Here is a 20,604-nt window from a genome sequence, read left to right on the forward strand (position 1 = left end):
TGTGTACAAAACACGACGCAAACACTTGATCGGTTGCGGTTCCATGTATCAATGGAGCAAAGCATTCGGCATCGATGAAGAGGAAGAAACACCGACACACAACACAACCAACGCGAATGCGGAACGCCGAACGTGCATTGAACACGTAAAGAGAAAAAAAAAAAAAAACAGAAACACACCAGTGAATAAAAGAGAGAAACGGCCAACGCGCGCATTCGCTCGTCCGCTTGCTGCCTCTGCTGGTAAAGTTGTGTGTTGGCTGTGCTCTCTCTGGCTTCTTTTAATTCATCATATAGTCTCGTGCATTTCGCGTGATAAGTCAGTCGCGTCTCAGACGCCGTATTGGTAACGTAAAGTACACAAGCCCGGAGAACACAAATCTTTCTCATCACAAACATCACAATTTCCATTGCATTTTATACCATTCGTGATTGCAGTAGAATCGCGTTTTTTTTTCATTCGGATATTATTTTTCTACCGAGAGGACTAACACACAATCAACAAAGCAACAAAAAAAAGTTTAAACAAAATTTTGAAAGTAAATATCCAGTGAATTTTTCTGGTTCCGTTTGTAAAAAGTAAATTTATTGAGAAAAAAAAAATATTGGTGCATATTTTTGCCATCGCGGTAAATTTGAAAAAAAAGAGCGAACTCTGAATAAGTTTATCGGTTTTTTGTTTCTCTCGTTGAATCGACCAGTAGCGATTGTGATTTGTTCACACGATCAGAGAATAGATAAATTTTTAAGTGAAAGTTCGTTTGCATCGTCAAAACTCTTAAGAAGAGTCCACATAAAAATTCATCACTTTCGTTAAGTGGCTATAAATTTTATCCCATTTCAATATTGTGCTGGTTTAATTTGACAGCCAATAGACACTTGCGGTTCCATTTATTTTTTCAACAATAAAGAAAAAACATTCAACAAAAAAAAAACGAAGTTAAAAATTGAGTGAAAATTTCATGTCAAATAAAAAGTGAATTGCAACAAAAGGATTTGTGCGCTGAACACACTCTGACACACACACCTAAACTGAGCGAACATTATTTGGATCGGGTGGTTTGTTTAATTAGTCGTGCTGGAGGAGAAGAAACATTGCACAAGAAGGGTTGATGAACCCTCGACAGGTGTTGATCTATTTTATACACACACAAAAAAAATCTTTGTCCACATTTATTGCTCGCTCTCTGTATTCTCTCTATTTTAATCTGTGTGTTGACTGTCTTAATTGACTGTTGAGCTGTTTATATTTTTTTTTATTGATGTTTACACACCATGTATCACAACACATTTGCATCGCCACCAAGCAATCAAATGTAAACTGCAATTGTCTCGGTATTTTTTTTAGTAAGTTTCACACACCAACACACGTTGCATTTGTAAAAGCAAAGGGAAAAAACATTTTTTTATTGGTTGTTGTTTGAATATTCAATGTTGTGCTATAAAAATCAGTGTTGTGAGGGTGTACACAGGACTTAAAAATGAAACATTTTGAACAATTGACACAAAAAATTGCCAGCAGGAGATAAAAAGTATTACAAACATTTATGATTTCGAATCGGCAACAACAATTCTTCATCTGAGGATAGAACACTTTGAATGAACACTGTTTTTATTTTCCGTTATTGTTGTTGTTGTGTATATGTGTTTATTTTTTCGGTGTATATTTCGAGCGAACAATTGAACGATTTGGTTATGTGATTTGCACATCATCATCATCATAAAGAAAATGTAAAAGAAAAACGACCAAATGCATGAGCACACCAAGCAGCACAGAAACCATTTCGAAAAAAAACGGAACATTTTTTTGGCACAAATACATCACGCACAGTGCACTTGATATTCGAAAGCGCAATTCATTATTTGATTTCAGATGTCCTGCTTTTAAGTTACATTTTTTTTGGTAAAAAAATCTAACTTTTGCCACTGAACATTAGTATTTTAAATTGAACTTTACCGAAAAGAGACAGCAGAAAAGAAAAAATTATTTCAACTGATTTGAACATTTGTGAGCACAAGTCATAAATCAGGTGAGAAAGTGAATATTGATATCATCATTTTTTCGACGGATATAGGCAAAATCACCATTGAGCGAATTGAAAAGAAACTTTCAAATACACTCTCAAATAGACACTCACATTCAAACCTCTAAAACAAAACGAAACGAAAATCATTGGACATGCGAACACGATTGGCGTCACTGATTGTCGTAAAACAAGAGCCGCTAACGAACGAATATCTCGAGAGTGAACAAAATGCATTGATTGGCCAAACCAATTACAATGAAGTAGATGCACAATATTTTGGTCTATCCGACCGTCATCGTGACATTCTGCCAACATCAATCCAATCAATCGGCGATCTTAACAATAACAACAGCAATTACATGCAACCAGACGAATTTATCGAAGACAAAAAGTGTACGTATTGTTTTGTTTTTCCTTCTCTCTCTCTCCCTCGTTGTTATTAGTTGCGAATTTTGGTTTGGGTTTTGGGCAAAATAAATATTTAAAAAAAAACACAAAAAGACACACTTTCCGCATTCTAATATTTCTCAGACACTTTGACACATCCGCTAACACAATTAGCATTTTTAAGTGCCTTATTAACACATTTGCTCTCGGTGCTCAACCAATGCACACATACACACACTCTTTTCAAAGAAAAAAAATATGTTTTACCATTTTTTTTCTGTTCACTATAAATTTGTACTAACATTTATTAATAGTCGGTAAGTTTTGTTATGTAAAACGGCAAATCGTCTAAAATAAGTGTGACAGAGATATGTTATGTTTTAAGCGCCATGTTGTAATTTCCGTACGAATCATATTTCTCTTTTAATGGAGTATAAAAATCAACTTCTTTGTAAAGACGAGAAACAGAGTGAAAGACATTATTATCGACACCTCGACAACAGCACACCATTAATTGGTTTTTACGATTTTTCGGTCATTTTCTTTATTGAGGGCCGTAAAATAGTTTTCGGATGCATACACATTAGAATGCATTCACATGTGATGATGGGTTTTTAAGCAATTCATTAATGGTTTTTATTGAATGTGAGTAAAATTCATTGAGAAACTTCAAAAAGTTGTTGCATTGCTATGAGTCTCGAAACGGAGAGAAAATGGTGTTTTCTTCGACTTTTTTTTTCTTTTTTCTCCCATTTTTCTCTCATATGTCGGCTGTTTTCCACCATTTTTCTACTTCGACCATAATTCTAAAAGCGATGAATTTAACGAGAAAAATTTGAAATGTTGCATGTATTTTATTAGAAATTCAAAACTATTACCAGAATTGCGATGCGCAGCAAGTGCTATGCCATTTTTGCGAAGTTGCCAAAACAATCAAAAATCGCGCAAAAGAAAAGAATTTCACTTTGATCGTGGCCGAAAAATGGGCAGATTCAAAAACATGGACGTTGTCAATTTGTATGAACGCATTTCGATTTTTCAAGTGAAAAAATAAAACATGCAGTCAACATCAATGTATGAAAAAAAGACGAGAAAAATGAAAACTCATTTGTGTCACAATAATCCTCATCGCATGTGATTAGAAAATTTATAATTAAAAGAATAAATAAATAATGTGTCTCGCTTGCTTGCTTGCGTACGGGGCAGTTTGATGTTTGGTTAAGTGAGAATCATGCTCATAAATTGAACAAAATAACACTTGCTCAAATTTATTTTGATTTCGGTGCACATTAGTGACATATGCCAGAACAGTTAAAAAAGAAAACAAACCAAACTGTCACTAATCATCGGGTTAACGCGTGTGAATTGGGTTTTGATGGTGTAACTGGTTTGCTACATGCCATTGCAGCATAATGACTCGTCGTCGTCGAATCGACCAAAACGACCGCAACTGAACGGTTGTCCATTTATTTAATTAATATTTTTCTCGAAAAATTTTCGCATAAAACGCATAAATTTGGCACAAATGCTGTCACATTTGCATCGCTATCCCTATATCACTTTGCAAGCCTACAGAAAAAGTGCAACTACAAAAAAATAACAGCAGATGATTTCGCAATGTTGCATTTGTTCTTTCGATCACGCACCGATATTTGTGAGCGCGGAAATTTTCTATCATAACACTTTTGGTGAGCGCGAAGGAAAATGTTGTTCGGCATACGCGCATAAATCTCGTGTTGTTTACGGCCACTGATTTTTGTTCTCTCGCGACGCAAACGTACTTTTTCGATACATCCTTCTTTTTTGCTCATTTTCGAATCAGTTTCCTCTCTCTCTCTCTCTCTTTATTCGATATATTTTTAGTGTGTGTAATGCGTCGATGAAATTGTTGCATGTGTGAATTGGTGGTGAATAAAACAACAACGAAGAAGAATGATGATTATGATGCACAATACTTTTTAATCTGAGCATAAATTCAGAAGCAGTGAATTTATGCACATTCAATCTGTGTAGTCACGTATTTATAGAGGCATTTCGGCATCCGATGTGATTCGATTGACCGAATGTAGCGCTTGTTTGACTGACCAAATGCAAATGCTTTCTTTCTATCGACGATAATTATTCTAATTTGCTAATGTCTTTGCGATCTCTACAGAAATGGGTTGGATTGGATATTGTCCTCCTTTTCGGTTTAATTAGGAGCATTGCGAGCTCATTTTTCCGTTTTCCGTCATTTCAAATAATTATCTTGAAACGTTGTAACGGCGGTTTTTTCGACGTTAACAAATCTGTTCAATAAACGCACACAATTTATTCAATACGAACGCGAATTTTTGCTAGCCGAAAATATTTAATGAAGAGAAAACCGCGTTTCCGGACAATTGAACGGAAAAATCGCCGTTTCAATTGTTTTGCTACAATTGCTTTGAGATGAAAATAGCCGAGCCGATTTGACCAAATGCATAAAATTAACGTTTTATTTTGCTGTTGTGTTGCCGAGCAAAAGGCACACACACACACACACACACACACACACATGGGGAAGATGCATTGCACTGCTTGTGACAAAATCGGTTGGCAATTCCGCGTTTTTGGTTCTCTTTTCTTCTATTTTCTATCTATAGGCACAATTCAGCGAGAGAGAGAGAGAGAGAGAGAGTTGTAAGTCCATTTCATGCCAAATCTATTTTTCGATTCCTTTTCTCAGTTTTTCGCTTCTTATTTTCGATTTGTTTGCTTTCGTCCACACGAAAACCAAAAAAAAAAAACAAACAGAGACGAACACGATACGCACCAATTTCAAAAGGCTCGATGCCACGATGTGTTCAATTTGATTGCAATAAAATCAAAGTAGTGCTGCTACTTTCTGTCAATGCATCGAAAATACTTGAGTTGACAAACAAATCGTTTGAAATCTGTATATGGAATACAAGAGTCATTGAATTGAGAGCCGATGAGGTGTTATTTGTGAGAGTCTATTTTCTCGAAGGCAATTGATTTGAAATTGACACTTTCATGCCAATAATTCAAGTAATGCACACGCGGAAGACGTTTGAATTTCAAATTGACGGCTGCTTTGCGGCACTGATTGAATCATCTCAACTGAGATTGCACGGCAGCGATGGCAGCGGCGACAACAGTGGCATGCATCAAGAATAATCAGATCAAAGGAAGATTCGATTAAAATATAGATTTAACGAGCATTGCATTTGCGAAACGGAAAGTCCGATTCTCTGTTTTAACAAACCAAATCCATCGACACAAAGCATCACGTCTCTGTTTGCGCGTATCGATTTTTTTTTCTGTTTCCCTATTCCAACGAAAGTAAAATCAATGAAACCTCTAGATCCCTGCGAAACCGTCTCGAGTATTCAATTCAAATGACGTCATTAGAAGCACACCGCACACCGGTGAAATAAAACCAGCGTAAATAGAAACGGTGAATCGATTTATGTTGTCGTTGTTGTTGTATTTTCGCTTTTCCTTCATAAAAATGATAACGTAACGGAATGCGGCAAAAATCCACCGTGTTGAACGCGGCAGCAACGGCGACGACGACAGCGACAGCGACGACAATGGCACGTAGATTGTAAAGTTGCTTGTTTTTCGAATGCTTTATATCCGTCAGACATGGAACAATCGGTGTCGGTTCGTGTGTGTCGACAAACGGCTCAATAAAAAAACACATATAAATTCTATATTTGAATCGCGATTTAATAAGATCCATATATATCAAAAAAAAAGAACCAAGTAGCAAAATACACATTGACGCAGAAAAAGAAGAAATACGCGCGAACGCGAGAGAACATTTCAACTTTTTTCATTCGGTTCGTATAGAATATAGCATTGCATTGCGAATACCGATCACGTACATTGACGTTCTGTACCATGATGAGTTGTGTTTGTACAATGTTTTTTTTTTCTCGTGTTTCGTTTTGTTCTATTCTTTATGTTGCGGTGTGTTATTATTAGTCTATTGACTGTGTGTCGACCAAAACAAAAAGCCACCGAAAGGAATTTTTATACACACATAGACCAAATGTGTCGTTTCTAAGTTTTAATGCAAGAAAAAAAACGAAATAATCAGCAAAAAAAAACCAACGAGAAAAATAGCAATGATCGCACTGCGTCGCAATTATCTTAATTGTAAACCGTTTACCACGTACGCCTTTGTTGTTAGCACTTAATGTTCGTGGTTTTTTCTCCTCTGTATCTCTTTGTGTATTTGCATTGGGTGATGTCTGCGGCGCACACTGTCTGAGCTTTCAATTGTGAATTTCTATAATGAATATCAAAGATTCCATCGTGGCATAAGTGACGTCTACGTCAATGAACGTAAGCGTGGGCGCTTTTGGAAGGCACCAAACCATCGTTGATGCAATGTTCACGGAAAACCAATAAAGCGTGTGTCATCACGGTCAATCACAACAATTTTCACGGTGGTGGCGACAGCAACAGCTACAGAGTTATGCCGGTTACATGCTACAGTTGTGACAAATCGGAAATGCTCTGATTTACACAAGCACTTCCGATTGACAACACATTTTATGGGTTTATTAATATAAACATATCGCTTGGTGATAGAAAAAAAACCTCAGTAGGGACGTTTCTTGTGAATGATTTGAGTGTTTAAGTTTGTGCTTGACTCAGTATAAGTTTGTTTGGTTATTTTTAACAAAGCAGCAACGAGTTTGTCTTCTTAAATATCTATATAATTTAAAATCGTTCTAATTAGAGAAATGGAGTTCTATTTAAAACTCAATATTCCAGGCTACGTCGTTCTTTTCTTAGCTCATTCATTCCCTGTGCCATGAGACAGTTGAAATTCTTAATTTCGTGCTTTCTTCTTTTTTCCTCAAGAAATCTGGCTCTTTTGATTCAATTCAACCATATAATTCGATAGTCGATGTCACGAAAAACTTTGAAATGATTTGAATGTCAACTGTCCATAACTAATCGACACTTCGGCCAGGGAGGATAAGTGCTGCCCGTAAATTCCTTGAACTGGTAAACATGTCATTTAATTTATTGAATGGACAGTAAATATCGATTGAGCCATAAAAGTGGGAACGTAGCGGTGGTCGAATTGCCGGCGAGGTGATGGACGACCAAAGTGCCGCACGTCACATCGTTAAATTCGGACAAGAATCATGCATTCGAATTTAATTGTTGAATATTGACGCAAAATATATTGAAGCTGCTCAATGAATTGAATGCGGCACATGAACAAAATGGTATACGGCGATGGTTGCCGTTCGATGTCGTCATCATGTGCCGCCACTCACACACAAGAACTGTGCAGGACGAAATCGAAAATGCTTATTTTATGCTTACGTAAATAAAAATTATGATGACGTCAAAAATTGGAAAAAAAAGAGAAATGTTTTCGAGTCTTTGGGGCTGAAACGCCACGACACGACGATGATTGTATAAATACAAACCATTCGCACGCTATATTTAACTGTTCGAAGATAGATATGTTGATAGTGAAAAACATGGAAAATTGACATGAGCTGCACAAACACACATGGGGTGCGCGCGAGAACGAGCGAACGAAGGTGTGTGTGCGTTCTGTTTTCACGTGCTGCGATAGTCGTTGTCGTCGCCGCAGCCGTCGCTTTTTTATCCATCTGATGCGAACCATTTTGTCGGTCAGGTAATCCACTGAATCCATGCATTCGCGCTCAGCCATTCAATCAACGACAAATTCAATCGATTTTATTACGCTGAACAAGCGTCTCAACGATTTGAATGCGTATTTTTACTTCTATCCTTTGGTCAAATTGATTTTCTTCTATCGTTCACCTGAGCAGTGACGAAATCGCAGTTAATAAAGTGATTGACGAACATTTGATTCGCAAACACAGCGTTTCTTTCCTTTTCGAAATAAAACGCAAGCTTTGCATGTGGCTAGTTTCGTTTTTACATGACATTGGCGATGTCACAACAAGTTGAAGGCTATCCTTCGAACGTGCTCAATTTCTTTTTGATTTTGATGGGACGAACAGCGCTTTCTCTTTGATTCATTAATTGATTTTTCTGGTATCTTTTTTCGGAAGGGAATGACGTTATAGCCCAAGACTAGAATTAATATTCCCTTCAAAATAATCTACGGCAAGCGTATTAGGTCATTCTTCATTGTTTTTTTATCGATTAGAAGGGAAAAAAATCACCGCTTCTTTGACGCAATCGGCCATCCTGTCATCAAAACAAACGATAAATAAATCATTTCTTCAAATTGAATTTTAAATCTTTGTCGTCACTGGTTTTCTCTCGTTCATAAATTCAAATTATTCAGCCGAACATGCAACCGGTGCAACAAGAATACACGCCACAATTTGAACAGCAACACGTTCAATCGCTTGGCGTAGTGCTCCATATGGAGTATCCGTGTAAATTGTCAATTAATATATTCATGCTAATTGGTTTAAACGAATCAACGATTGAAACGTGCATCGAAATTTCGCTGTTGACGTTTCGAATCAGTTTCAAGTGTCCATTACAAGTTGTCAATGGAAGTAGCGTGGTTTATGAATTACTAGTGCGAGCGGCAAGTGGCATACACTTGGTAAAAGCAGAAAAATGTGCTTAATAAAATAAGAATGAACTTGGTAAAAGAGAGATGAATTTATTAGAAAAAGAAGAGTTTCAAATAAAAGTAAAACTATTTCTATTTAGTATTGAAATATCAGGCGGGCCTCCTGCTTCTATCAGCTCATTCGAATGGAACAAATGATATTCATATTTGAGACATAACAACTAGTTCATAGCTACTTCTCACGTCAAACATAAGTTTGAAGCCGTCCCAACACATGATTTCGATTCTGTTCACTTGGTGATTATACAGTTCATTTTGTATTATTACTCTCGCCTGAATTGCTGTTTCCAACTCGGCGACCGATGCTTCTTCTTTTAGACAAAATTGTCAATAGGAATTGTGTACAAAAATATTTGTCGATGAAAATAGTGTTTGAATCAAAGTATCAATTAAAAACATTCGCAGTTAGAAGTTTATATCGAGTTCAAGTGTGTCATGTTCAATTATTGTTGATGAACAACAAACCTAGGGGCTAACCACGGTTTTAAAAATAACCAATAATGTCCGACTTTAACATTTTTATCATTTAAACAAATAAATTCCGATATGATCACATTTTGGTCGATTTTACCCGATTTTTGCAGTAATTTTTTCGCTTTAACGAATGCATACTGTTCCAGAAGCGGGTTTTGATGCATCCTCAGGATAGTTCAGAACTGCTCCCGATTCTGGAAGTGGGTTTTGGTGGATCTTCAGGATGGACCAGACTGGGTTTGACAATGCCCTGGCCCATCCTGAGGATCCACTTCCAGAATCGGGAGCAGTACAAAACGACCCAAAGGATCCACCAAAAATTCCAGCATTTTTGAATCGGTAATGACGTCATTAAACGTTTATAGTCGATATTAAACGATAAAATTCAATATATAAAGATTTTTTCAATTTTTTAAGGATGTCATTAAAATTGGGCGATAAAAACAGATTTTGTCAATAAAAAATCCGTGGTTAGCCCCTAGCAACAAACATGAATAACTATTGCTTTCTTTCTTCTTTGTTCTCACTTAATCACGGTTCTCTTTTTTGTTTTTTTCTGCTTCGTACTTTTGGGAAATTCCGGATTGAAGTCATTGATTTTTGAAAATGAATAACGGGGAAGAACCGCGTTGAATCAAGGTATCAATTCGAACATGAAATCAGATGACAGCGATCCATCCACTGCATTCCATTTCTGTGGATTATTTTTATCGATCGCATGACGTAGTAGTACGTTTTGTAATTTCCCAAGCAAACGGCACTCGTATTCTATGAAAAACAACGGCTCATATGTTTGGGTTGAGGTTGCTGTTGACGTTTGACAATCTTTTTTTGGCCATTGATAATAACCCAATTTCAAACACGTTACAACCCGAAATTAAAACATCCGAGCGACGGATGAAAAGGATACCTTCTCTTAAAAATAGAGGCCCACACAGCTCAAAACTCTGACAACAGTCAATTTTCACAACACGAACCCAGTCGTTATTTTGTTCAATAAAACCAACCCAACCCAGTTTTCTTTCCATTGAAACATTTATGAATCACAAAACGCTTCATTCATGCTTTTTTAAACAAATATTGAAAAACAAACTCAAAATATTGGAAAATACAATGAAAATCCAGGGACTCACCGAAAGAAAAAATGATCTGATATGATACACTATCAAATTTCATTCAAATCAATGCTATTATGTTCTATTTCGAAGCTAGCTTGGAGACATATGATTTAAAATGATAAACATTTGAACAAACAAAAGTATTCTCATGAATTATACGTCATTTCTATAGATAAATTGTGTCTTTTTTTCATTTCTGAACTGATAAATATTCAATGAACAATAAAAAATGAATTCGAAATCACGCGCCATAAAATTGGTGGCTTTGAGAATAGAATTCACGTGCTCAAATGCTGGATTTAGAGAATTTATTTATAAACTCCCATTTTGGGGAAAAGTTTTGCTGCCCGAAAAAAGTTTCAAACAGGTAATTAAGTAAACTAACATATCTACAGCAGCAGTTCCGTGATGACGCTAACGTCATTTAAATTCTGAAAAAAAGAATTACACTTTAAATTTTGTATATATTCCATCTTGAGAGCTACTGTGTACATTTTTATCCTGTTCAAAATTCAAAAATGTGTGGCTAAAAAAAGGTATTTCATGTAAAAAAAAGAGTAACTATCACTTTGATGATGGGAATTCCGGTTCATATTCAACTTTTTGACGTCGAAATTGATGATATAAAAATATTGACAACGAATTAAATTTCATGAGAGAGTTTCAACGGAATGAGACACGAACAGAAACAAAAAAAAACCCGCACGAAAATTTTTTTCGATAAGACAACAGCCCATTTTTAGAGTTATTTACAATTAGCCACGTAATAATTTTTCAAGAGTTAAAATAAATGTATGCGAGTGGCTAGTGGCCACGCTAAATGTAATATACGTATGTTTCTGTTCAATTATTCAATCCAATTATCGTCATTCTGTCTGCAAAACATGAAATGGCCCGGCACCGAAAATACTTTTTGAATTACCGGCCAAACGACCGACCGAGAGAGGGAGAGAGAGAGAGAGAAACAAAAATTGTAAGAAGAAAAGAGTGCGTTAATAAATAATGAGATAACAATTATTCATTTATTTAATGATAATTCTTTGTTACGTTTTGACGAAGGGATAGAGAAATCGATGGTAACTATCCACATCAACTGAGTCGATCAGTCCGTTCAGAGCCAATGACTTTCGATTGAATGTGGAGGACATGAAAATGACCATTTTTTCCCTCCAAAAAGGAGATAAACAAACCAAAGAAAAAACACCGCAACGAATGTGATTTATTTTTCTGACGTGAAAAAGGCAAAAACTTCATAATTATTTATAAAAATTAAACATATGGATTTCACCAATTAATCAACTGCAAATACGAGTCGAATTTTCCTTAATGTCATGCATTAAATCAAAATGGTAAAATCATATCAATTTTGTTTGGTTCTCTCTGTCCGAAAGAGAGAGAGAGAGAGAGAGAGGCTTTATGCAGGAGAGCTGTATCAATGCTATCAGTAGTTGCGATGCATCATCGTATTTGTTTGTCTGGTGGTAATCAAAACCTGCATTTAAATAATAATTTAAGTGCAATTGAAGCGTGTAGTTTGCTTAAATTTCCATACCATTAACGTATTGGTGCGCATGTTGGTTGATGCCTCAAAGGGAATTTACCAGATACTGGACCGAAAATGAAATACCGGGACCCGTTATACATTGTACCGAAATCGCACCGATGAACGCATAAAACGGAATGCAAAATAATTTTTGGTGATTTGGAAAATTATAGGTGCAAATGTATGCGAGAAGCAGAAACCAAAACGGAACACCAACCAAAAATAACAAATCGAGAGTTCGGAGGACTGATTATTGTTTTCTTGTGTGCCCATTTTGCTCTGATTGATTGAATCACATCATTTATAAAAAGATTTGTATCAATTAAAATCCATTCAAAATTCCATTTTTCATCATTAGGCCCACCAGCAGAAGAAAATGCACATACACACACACACACACACACTGAAAATCAATAAGAAGACCGTCTTGAGAAAAAATGCAGAGCCAAAAACTCGGCCCAACTCTCCATGTATCATTTACCGCTCTCGCATCGGTACCAAACAAGTTCTTCATCTTGTGTTTGCGCTTGCTGTGCAAATGCACGTACACAAAACGAATAAAAGAAATTTAATTGTGATGGAGCAAGTTAATGGCGTTGCATTTCGGCCATGTCAAAAATCAATTAGTCGCCAGTTGCATTCTCATATATGATCACATTTGATATGCGGTTTCCACCACACAAATTATGCTCAATTGGTCATTTGCTGTTCTTTTTTGTTTCTGTGTTCAGTAGGTTGATTTCATTTTGCTCCTTTCCTTCCGTCATTCTGTGCCTGCTCTTTTTTCTCAGTTTTTTTTCCCTCTCAAAACAAACAGATCTGAAACATCAGAATCAACGCTAATTACTGACATTATCGAGTTTCTTTCAATTGCCCACCAACTTTTTTTTTAAATATTACCATTGCCAAAATTCAAAGTAAATACATTACTGTTTGCAGCCAGTTAACGCATTCGAAGGCTCACCGCTAACATTGTTTCACTTTATATGGTCGACTTAACCAAATAGACAAAAAGCACATCATCAATTCAATCACCCAAAGCGTAGAAGTAAAAATAGACACATTTGTTTCGTGTGTTTACCATAAATTCAAAAAACACTAGATGCAAAATTAAGTGTTTTTATGTCTCTGTTTCACTCTCTCATCTCAAATTGGAATAGTTCTCTAAAATTGGAATAATCTGCATATTGGAACGAATAAAAAAAAACACGGATTTTATCATCGAATCGATTTGTGATGATAAAATAAGGAAACCCGGAATGCATAAAACTCCTACTTACGAAATAAACCAAAAGATATTACGAATATCGAGTCTCACAGCATCAAAATAAAAAAAAAAATGGCATGAAGACAAGATTTAAACACAAAAGATTACACATCGACAAAAGCAAAACTACACCGCAAGAGGAGAGCGAAAAAAAAATTACTGAAAAAAAAATAATTTCTTGTAAAGTTTTGTTAATTTTTGTGTATTTGTGACGATGTACGTGGTGATCACGCTCGCGCCACAGCTTGCACATTCCGGTTTTTATGCCAATTTCATGCGATATTCTGTACGTATGTGTTTGCTTTTCGTTATTTTGCGGTGTGATGTGAATGGGCGCGCAACAAGGCACTGAGAAAGACAGAGAGGCAAAAGAAGAAGTGAGTGAGACGACGAGAAAAAGACACTATATTATCTCATCAACAGCAATCTGCTGCAAAAATATAATTAAGATAATACCCAAAAACTCAAACATGTCAAAAGTAAACAGTTGTATGTTGTCTTTTTGCGCGATTTGTTTCATTGTAAATGTTTTTTTTTCATTCCGGCTTTTGCGGCGTCGAATAAGGCGGCAAATGAAAAGAAGAAGAATGATCAAAAAGATACAGGAAAGAATCAGCCATTCAACGGTTGAAAGTTAAAACCGGGCCTATGAGTTGGACTGATTATCGATTCGATTTTATTATTTTATTTAGATTGAGTATATTTGTTTATTGCCAATGATAGACTCATGTGAGATAATAGAGAAAAATTAGTAATTTAAATGATCGATTCAATGTTTCAACAAAAGAGATCAATTTATATTCAGCAAGGCCGAAAATGGCTAGAAAAAAAAATCACGTAAGAACTCTGGACTCTGGTTGAATTTCCTGAATGCATCGAAAATAGCACAAATCGACATAGATTCTTCCGAATGAAAAAAAAAAACACTTAATGAATATGAACCAAATTACATGGATTTGGTAACGCAGCGCGGCCGTTTTTTATGCATGTAAATGAAATCGAAAGTGGTTAATATGGTATGCAGATGAGCATTCATTTGACTAGTTGATCAAGCAACCTGTTTTTTTCATACATTTTTTTTTCGTCTCTGTTCGTCCATCATTTCGAGATGTTGCTGAACAATGTTCACACTGTGCGCGAGGAATCGCAAGAAAAGGAAACTTATAAATTTATTTCGCCGCGCTCAAATTACACACCGCTGTGAGTACAACATTAGTTTTTCGGTTAATTTTTTTTTTTTCAAATTGATTTTATTGCCAGCAGCACAAGCAGTTTTGATAGAAGAAAAAAAACTCATCCGATTCATATGTCACTACTTGACAGTTGAGTTTTTTTTTCTCTTCAGTTTTTGAGAACGCATATGCACTTGCTCAAGCCAAAGCGATAAGTTAAACGGAGAAAACGAGTTTTCGACATTTGAATTAATGATAAATAATTCATGCATTCAATTTACAATGTTTGAATCATGACACGTTGCCAATATTGGTTTGCGATGCATCACACAGTACATGTGTCTCTAATTGACTGCCCCGATCCGAGAGTGGCGAGAAGATGACGACGAAGACGAAAAACGAAGGTATTCTCCATTCGCATGTGTCCACTGTATTGATCGGGGTCTCTGTTGCAAAATTAATCACGGTTCCATTTTATGACAAGCGCATTTTACACGCAAATTTATTCACAAAGTGTTTGATCAGTTGGTTGAGGCGAAATTGTGTCTGCAGCATTATTTGTATGCAACAAAATCCGTGCTAATCTCAGTCCAATAATTTAATCAAGTATCGAATCAATCGCACCATTTTCGATCGTCAAATAAATTGCAGGATGTAATCGTAGTGCTTGCTGCTCATACAAGGCAAAAGGTGTGCCGAATTGATATGCAACCACAATTTGGATTCGCAGTCGACTGCAGAATGAAGCGATGGAATCAGCTTATCTTCACTCTGTGATCTAAATCGGTTTGTTTGGGCAAAACTAAAAATTGTTTTCGAATGGTAGCAACGAATTGACAGAATACACCGGAATAGCCAAGGTCTTTGAAGCATCGCATTTTTCGACTATTTCTCATGTCTTTGAAGCTGTTGCAAAGCCAAAAGTGCGACAAAGATGCGAAAATTCTAATGCGAAAATCCGACAACTTTTGCGGTTTTTTCCAAATCAAACCCATTATTCTAGTGCTGAAGGCAGCAATATTAATCTAAATTTATGCGATTCACATTGCACGCGCGGCTAGCGCGCACATACACACACAAAAACAACATTCGAAACAAATGGTTGCCACATTGTTAAAAATTTTATTTTTCTTTTCGACTTCATTACGGAAACGTCAAAAATCTAGATTAATCCAGACAAATGATCATAAAAATTTTGCGACTCACAAACGCAAAAAAAACATTTGAATAATAGCAGTAGCAGCAGCTGCAGTAGGATTAGGAGGTTTTTATCAAAATGGCTCAAATGGAGCATCGAATTATTAATGCGAATAATTTTTCGCAATTCTTGTCTTTAATCGGGTGTCGTTGGCGAAATGAATTGTGTTAATTGATCTGGTCAGTATGATTGCTTTAATCCTTCGATCCGCTATCCAAATTACACAATGTGTATGCAACTCAAAATGTAGACAAACACGCGCATCGATCGACGACGGCAGCTTCACTTAATTTCATAATAAAATTTGCATTAGATGTGCAAATTTTGATCCGTCTGTGTTGCTTGGTTTACGTGTCGTTTGTTAATCACCTAAAATTCGATATATTCACTTTCCATGTCCATTGAGCGTGGCTGCTGCTGCTGCTGCCATCGCCGCCAAAATTGTCAAGGTTTTCTCTTGTTTGCTTTGAATTCAGGTATCATGACGGAAGAAATGAAATAAACGAAAATAGAAGAAGCGATAAAATACACAGCAAGTTACCGGAGCATATATTCACGGTGTTTTTTTTGTTAGTGTCCAATACAGCTAAATGGATTAAATCGTTGATTCTACAACGCTCCACTCTCATTAGCTATTCAAATTCATCTTAATTCACATAATCAGTTGATTTGGCGTTGTTTAGAACGAAGCACAAAACTCATGGGATGTGCCCGCGTTTATCACATCAGCCAAAAATTGACGAGCCAAAGAAAAAAATGATGAAAATATTAAGTGAATTTGTGTGCAATTTGGTCACACGACCGAAAAATTTAAATCATTTTCAACTGCGATGCTTTCAATATTACGCTCAACACTTTAAGAATTGCTCCAATAACAGATTAAAAGCATTCGGAATAAATAATGATCTGTGTGTGTCTCTCTTCCTCTCTGTCTGTTTCTCATGCATTTTAGTCGGTTATCGGGCCATTCAAAACCGTTGAGCGTCAACACTCACACACAAACATACATAAAATCCACTCGAAAAAAAAAATAATAAAAATAATGAAGCCAAGTGGTAATATTCCGCATTCATAACGAGAAAAAAAAACTCTTTTATTGTGAGAGACAAAGCCCAAAAAACTGAGCCACGTTAACCCAAAATGACACAAAATGGTAATAATAATAACCGACCAAAAAAAAAAACTCATTTAAATATTTGGTGTTCGTCGTCGTCGTCGTCGTCGTCGTTGTCGTTGTCGTTGCTTTTGTTGTTGCCGTTTTATGTGTTTGTGTGTGTGTCATTTTTTTTCTCTTTCTCTGATGACATAATGGCAACATGCAACGCACAGATGTGTATATTAAGCGTGACATCGAAGATTATGAACGGGCACATCTTGTAATCTAAATTGAACACTTGTTGCCACACTTTGTGACCGACTGAATATGCCGAAAGGACCAAAAATTTGCCTTTTTTAAAACCCGGCAATTCATATTCTAATCGCCTTCATCTGCTTTGGTTGCTGCTGCTGCTGCTGCTGGCCGCAAGAAATAATGGTTATAATAAAACAAAACTTTTTCTGCCGAACAAAATAAAAGTGATGCTTTCATCGAATCCATATAAAATATTTTTTTATTGCCAAATTAATCTAGGTTCCGTGCTGATAGTTTCAGTTCGCAACCATTTGACTCAAGCACAATAAGCGAAAAAAGAAGACCAAAGCTAGTCGGATTATCATTCGATACAATTAACGGGCGTTGTCATGAAAATGGCTATCTTGAGTTGAAAATCCATATTAGCAACATTTTATGCATTAACAACCGGTTACCGGCTGGAAATATGAACTTGTCATAATACTTGCCAGTTAAATAAATATATTTTTTCTGTGACCATTGCATAACCTCATGCCAATGTTTTTTTAATGGCTTGCTTTCTATCAATAAAGTTCTCCAATTGATTAGTAGCATCGGTTGCGGATTTATTTTTATTCTCTCATTTGGTGCGCAACAGCAGCTAACCGTGCTCAAGAAGCTCTCGTCTTAAAAACCGATGTACATTGCACACCCAGTTATCTATGTACGTGTATTCTACGTGTCCATGGGACATAAAACCATTCAAATTATTATTTGTATGAATGGTGAATACAATCTTGTTAAATACATTCATAATTGAGCGGTATTTTAGAGTTGAGACTCAACCAAATTATAACCACTTAATGGTTATTGATTTGGATGGCATTCAACAGTGTTCCACGCACGGTGTATGTTCTTGTACTGCACAATGCACATTCATTCTCGCATCATAAAATCTCCTCTATGAAAATGTTTTTTTTTCTATGAATTAGTTTACAAGCTTCATAATCCACCAGCCATGAATGTAAAGAGGAAAAAAACAAGCCATAAAGTCGGTTCGAATCGAGCAGACTGGAAGTAGCGTGTGCGTAGATTTATAGATTGAATAGAACATTGGCCAAAAGAATCTATACACATCGATGTGAGAGAGTGAGAAGAGAAGAAGAAAAAAAAACCCGGTCCGGATGGCGCGTGCAGAATTCGCAGAATAATTTCTCGTTTCTTATGGTCACGTAGTATTGGGTCAATTGTTTGGATTATTAATATTTACATAAATAATCAACTTGGTTTTTTTTCGCTCTCATTGAATTTACAACTATTTTTAGATTTTAATGAAATATGCTTGAATGGATCATGGGCTTTTTTCGCACATCTTTTCCTAACATATCTTGGTGTGTTTTGTGTAAAAAGAGCGGAACTAGAAGAGAATAAAGCGAGAAAGAGCTCAACTCTCTTGTAACTATCATTGAATTAAGACTCGTTGCTTCTCTTGTGGCTATGGCAATTTCGTTTGGATTAAGCGCTCAAGTGATAGTTGTAATGAATACTATTTTATTTATCATGTGCGAACAACACGCGTTAAGCTGAACACATGATCGCATGCGTTGCCATAAAGATTATCGGTTAGAAATTTAACGATTCGTAGAAAAGCCGATTATAATGCATTTGTTTCCAAGAACTGGGCAATTTTTCATTCCCTTCTTCGTCGAATTATATAACATAAAAAATTGCGTCAAAACATCGCACACATCAAATGGTCCAACCTTGAAAACCTTTTATACACTGTTCCACGACGCATGTGATTTCATTCCGATAATTTCGGGCCAATAGTTTTCCATGATTTAGATATGCGCACACAGATAAATATGCAAAACATCCAATTGAAACATGAATGTTCAACAACATTAATTAATGTGCCGGAATGAAGATGTCCCATGTATCTGGTGATGACGTGCAGAATCAACTTTGTCTTAACTTGACTCATTGATTCTGTTGATCGAAAACGAATTGAATTTGGGCTAATCTCTCAACGAAATGTTGATTGATCGATGCGCTTCGTTGATGCCAGACACTTTTTTGATCGATTCACATCACCTGATCGAGATTCACTTCTTTTTCTCTTTTTATTTTTTATTTTTTTTCTAAATGCTCGTAATATACATAATAACAATAATAATAATAATTTTATTTAGATAATTTCCATAAGTACATCTTTTAGTTTGGTTTTAAATTTATCGATTGATTCTTCATTTCTAATATTAACAGGCAAGCTATTAAATAGCGAAATCCCTTTATAAAAGAGTGAATTTTGGCTACATGCTTTGGTTGCATTTATCAATTCAATGTTGTTGCGGCTTCTTAATGTGTTTTTCCTTATATTTTGATTATTATAGTCTATTCGTTCAGTTAAATATTGCGGTGCAAATCCCTTTGTAATTTTATATATGAAAAACAATGTATTAAATTTGATTAGCTGCTCAACACTTAAAAAATTTAATATTTCTAGCATATCTTCTTCATGCGAAAATCTATTAAGCCTTAGGATATTTCTCATGCATTTATTTTGCATTATTTGCAACCTATTTAAATCTGACTTCTTTGAAAGGAACAATATTGTTGCACAGTAAGTGAAATGGGGCTCAATTATTGTTTTGTATATGGATATTTTCTGTTGAAAATTCAATTGATTTCTTAATCTTGCTAAAACGCTTACTTTTTTTCCTACTTTCTTACAAATGTAGTTAACATTGGCTTCAAAATTTAGCTTATTGTCGATAACAACTCCTAAATACTTCATTTCATTTACTAGCTCAATTTTTTCTTCATTGATTCTAATATCAAAATTGTTATAATCAATATTTTTCTTATTTGAGATCAACATTGCTTTTGTCTTTTTAAAATTTAATTTAAGTTTATGTTGACATAGATTTTTGAAAAGGGCGACAAGGTCTAGATTTAATTTATTGCACGCATCGTTGAAATCATCAAGGCGTGATATAATAAGGCGTGATCTTAGGAGAAAAGTCGCACGCAAGCAATTCAATCAATCGATTGTCTTCTTTTTCTTTTGAATATACATGAATCAAGTACGTTGATGGAATTCACGTGCGCAAAGGTGGAAGTGTTGTGACGTTCGAGTGTGAAACGTACGATTCAATCGAATTCGACCATATTGTTAAGTTCTTGAATATCGCATCACTGACCAAAAAAAAAAATCGCGTTTACACCTAATTTGGTTGCATAGATAGAAACTAATGATTGCGATTGACGTCAATATGGGCGACATAAATCTACATAAAAAAAATTATCTAACGTAATCGCCTGATGGTCTCATACAGCAAACCCGCTGATATGCAGATCTAACGAAGATGAAAGCGATTCAATGAAGAAGAAGAAAAGAGAAGAACTGAAGAATGGTCAAACCCAACCAAGCGAATCGAATGACAATAATTATGCTGCTCATTCAAAATGAATCTAGAATTAAATACAAA

General features: G+C 35.7%; 1 protein-coding gene across 6 annotated transcripts in view; it reads left to right on the forward strand.

Annotated features, from left to right (window-relative positions):
* Positions 1-257: 257 nt before the first annotated feature.
* The window catches only part of LOC129566752 (probable nuclear hormone receptor HR38), a 61,037-nt gene continuing 40,690 nt past the window's right edge, over positions 258-20,604 (forward strand). The window contains exons 1-2 of one of the 6 annotated variants that reach the window (XM_055442958.1): positions 258-538; positions 701-2,419. In XM_055442958.1, coding sequence (XP_055298933.1) covers positions 2,179-2,419 — 241 coding nt within the window. In that variant the 5' untranslated portion in view covers positions 258-538; positions 701-2,178. Of the gene's footprint in view, positions 2,420-14,550; positions 14,614-20,604 lie in introns of those variants that run through there. The other 5 variants (XM_055442960.1, XM_055442959.1, XM_055442961.1 and 2 more) reach the window with 5 other exon arrangements.

Source organism: Sitodiplosis mosellana, unplaced genomic scaffold (genome assembly GCF_009176505.1).
Source record: "Sitodiplosis mosellana isolate CC-2019 unplaced genomic scaffold, AAFC_SMos_1.0 Smas_scaffold_5, whole genome shotgun sequence".
NCBI lineage: Eukaryota > Metazoa > Arthropoda > Insecta > Diptera > Cecidomyiidae > Sitodiplosis > Sitodiplosis mosellana.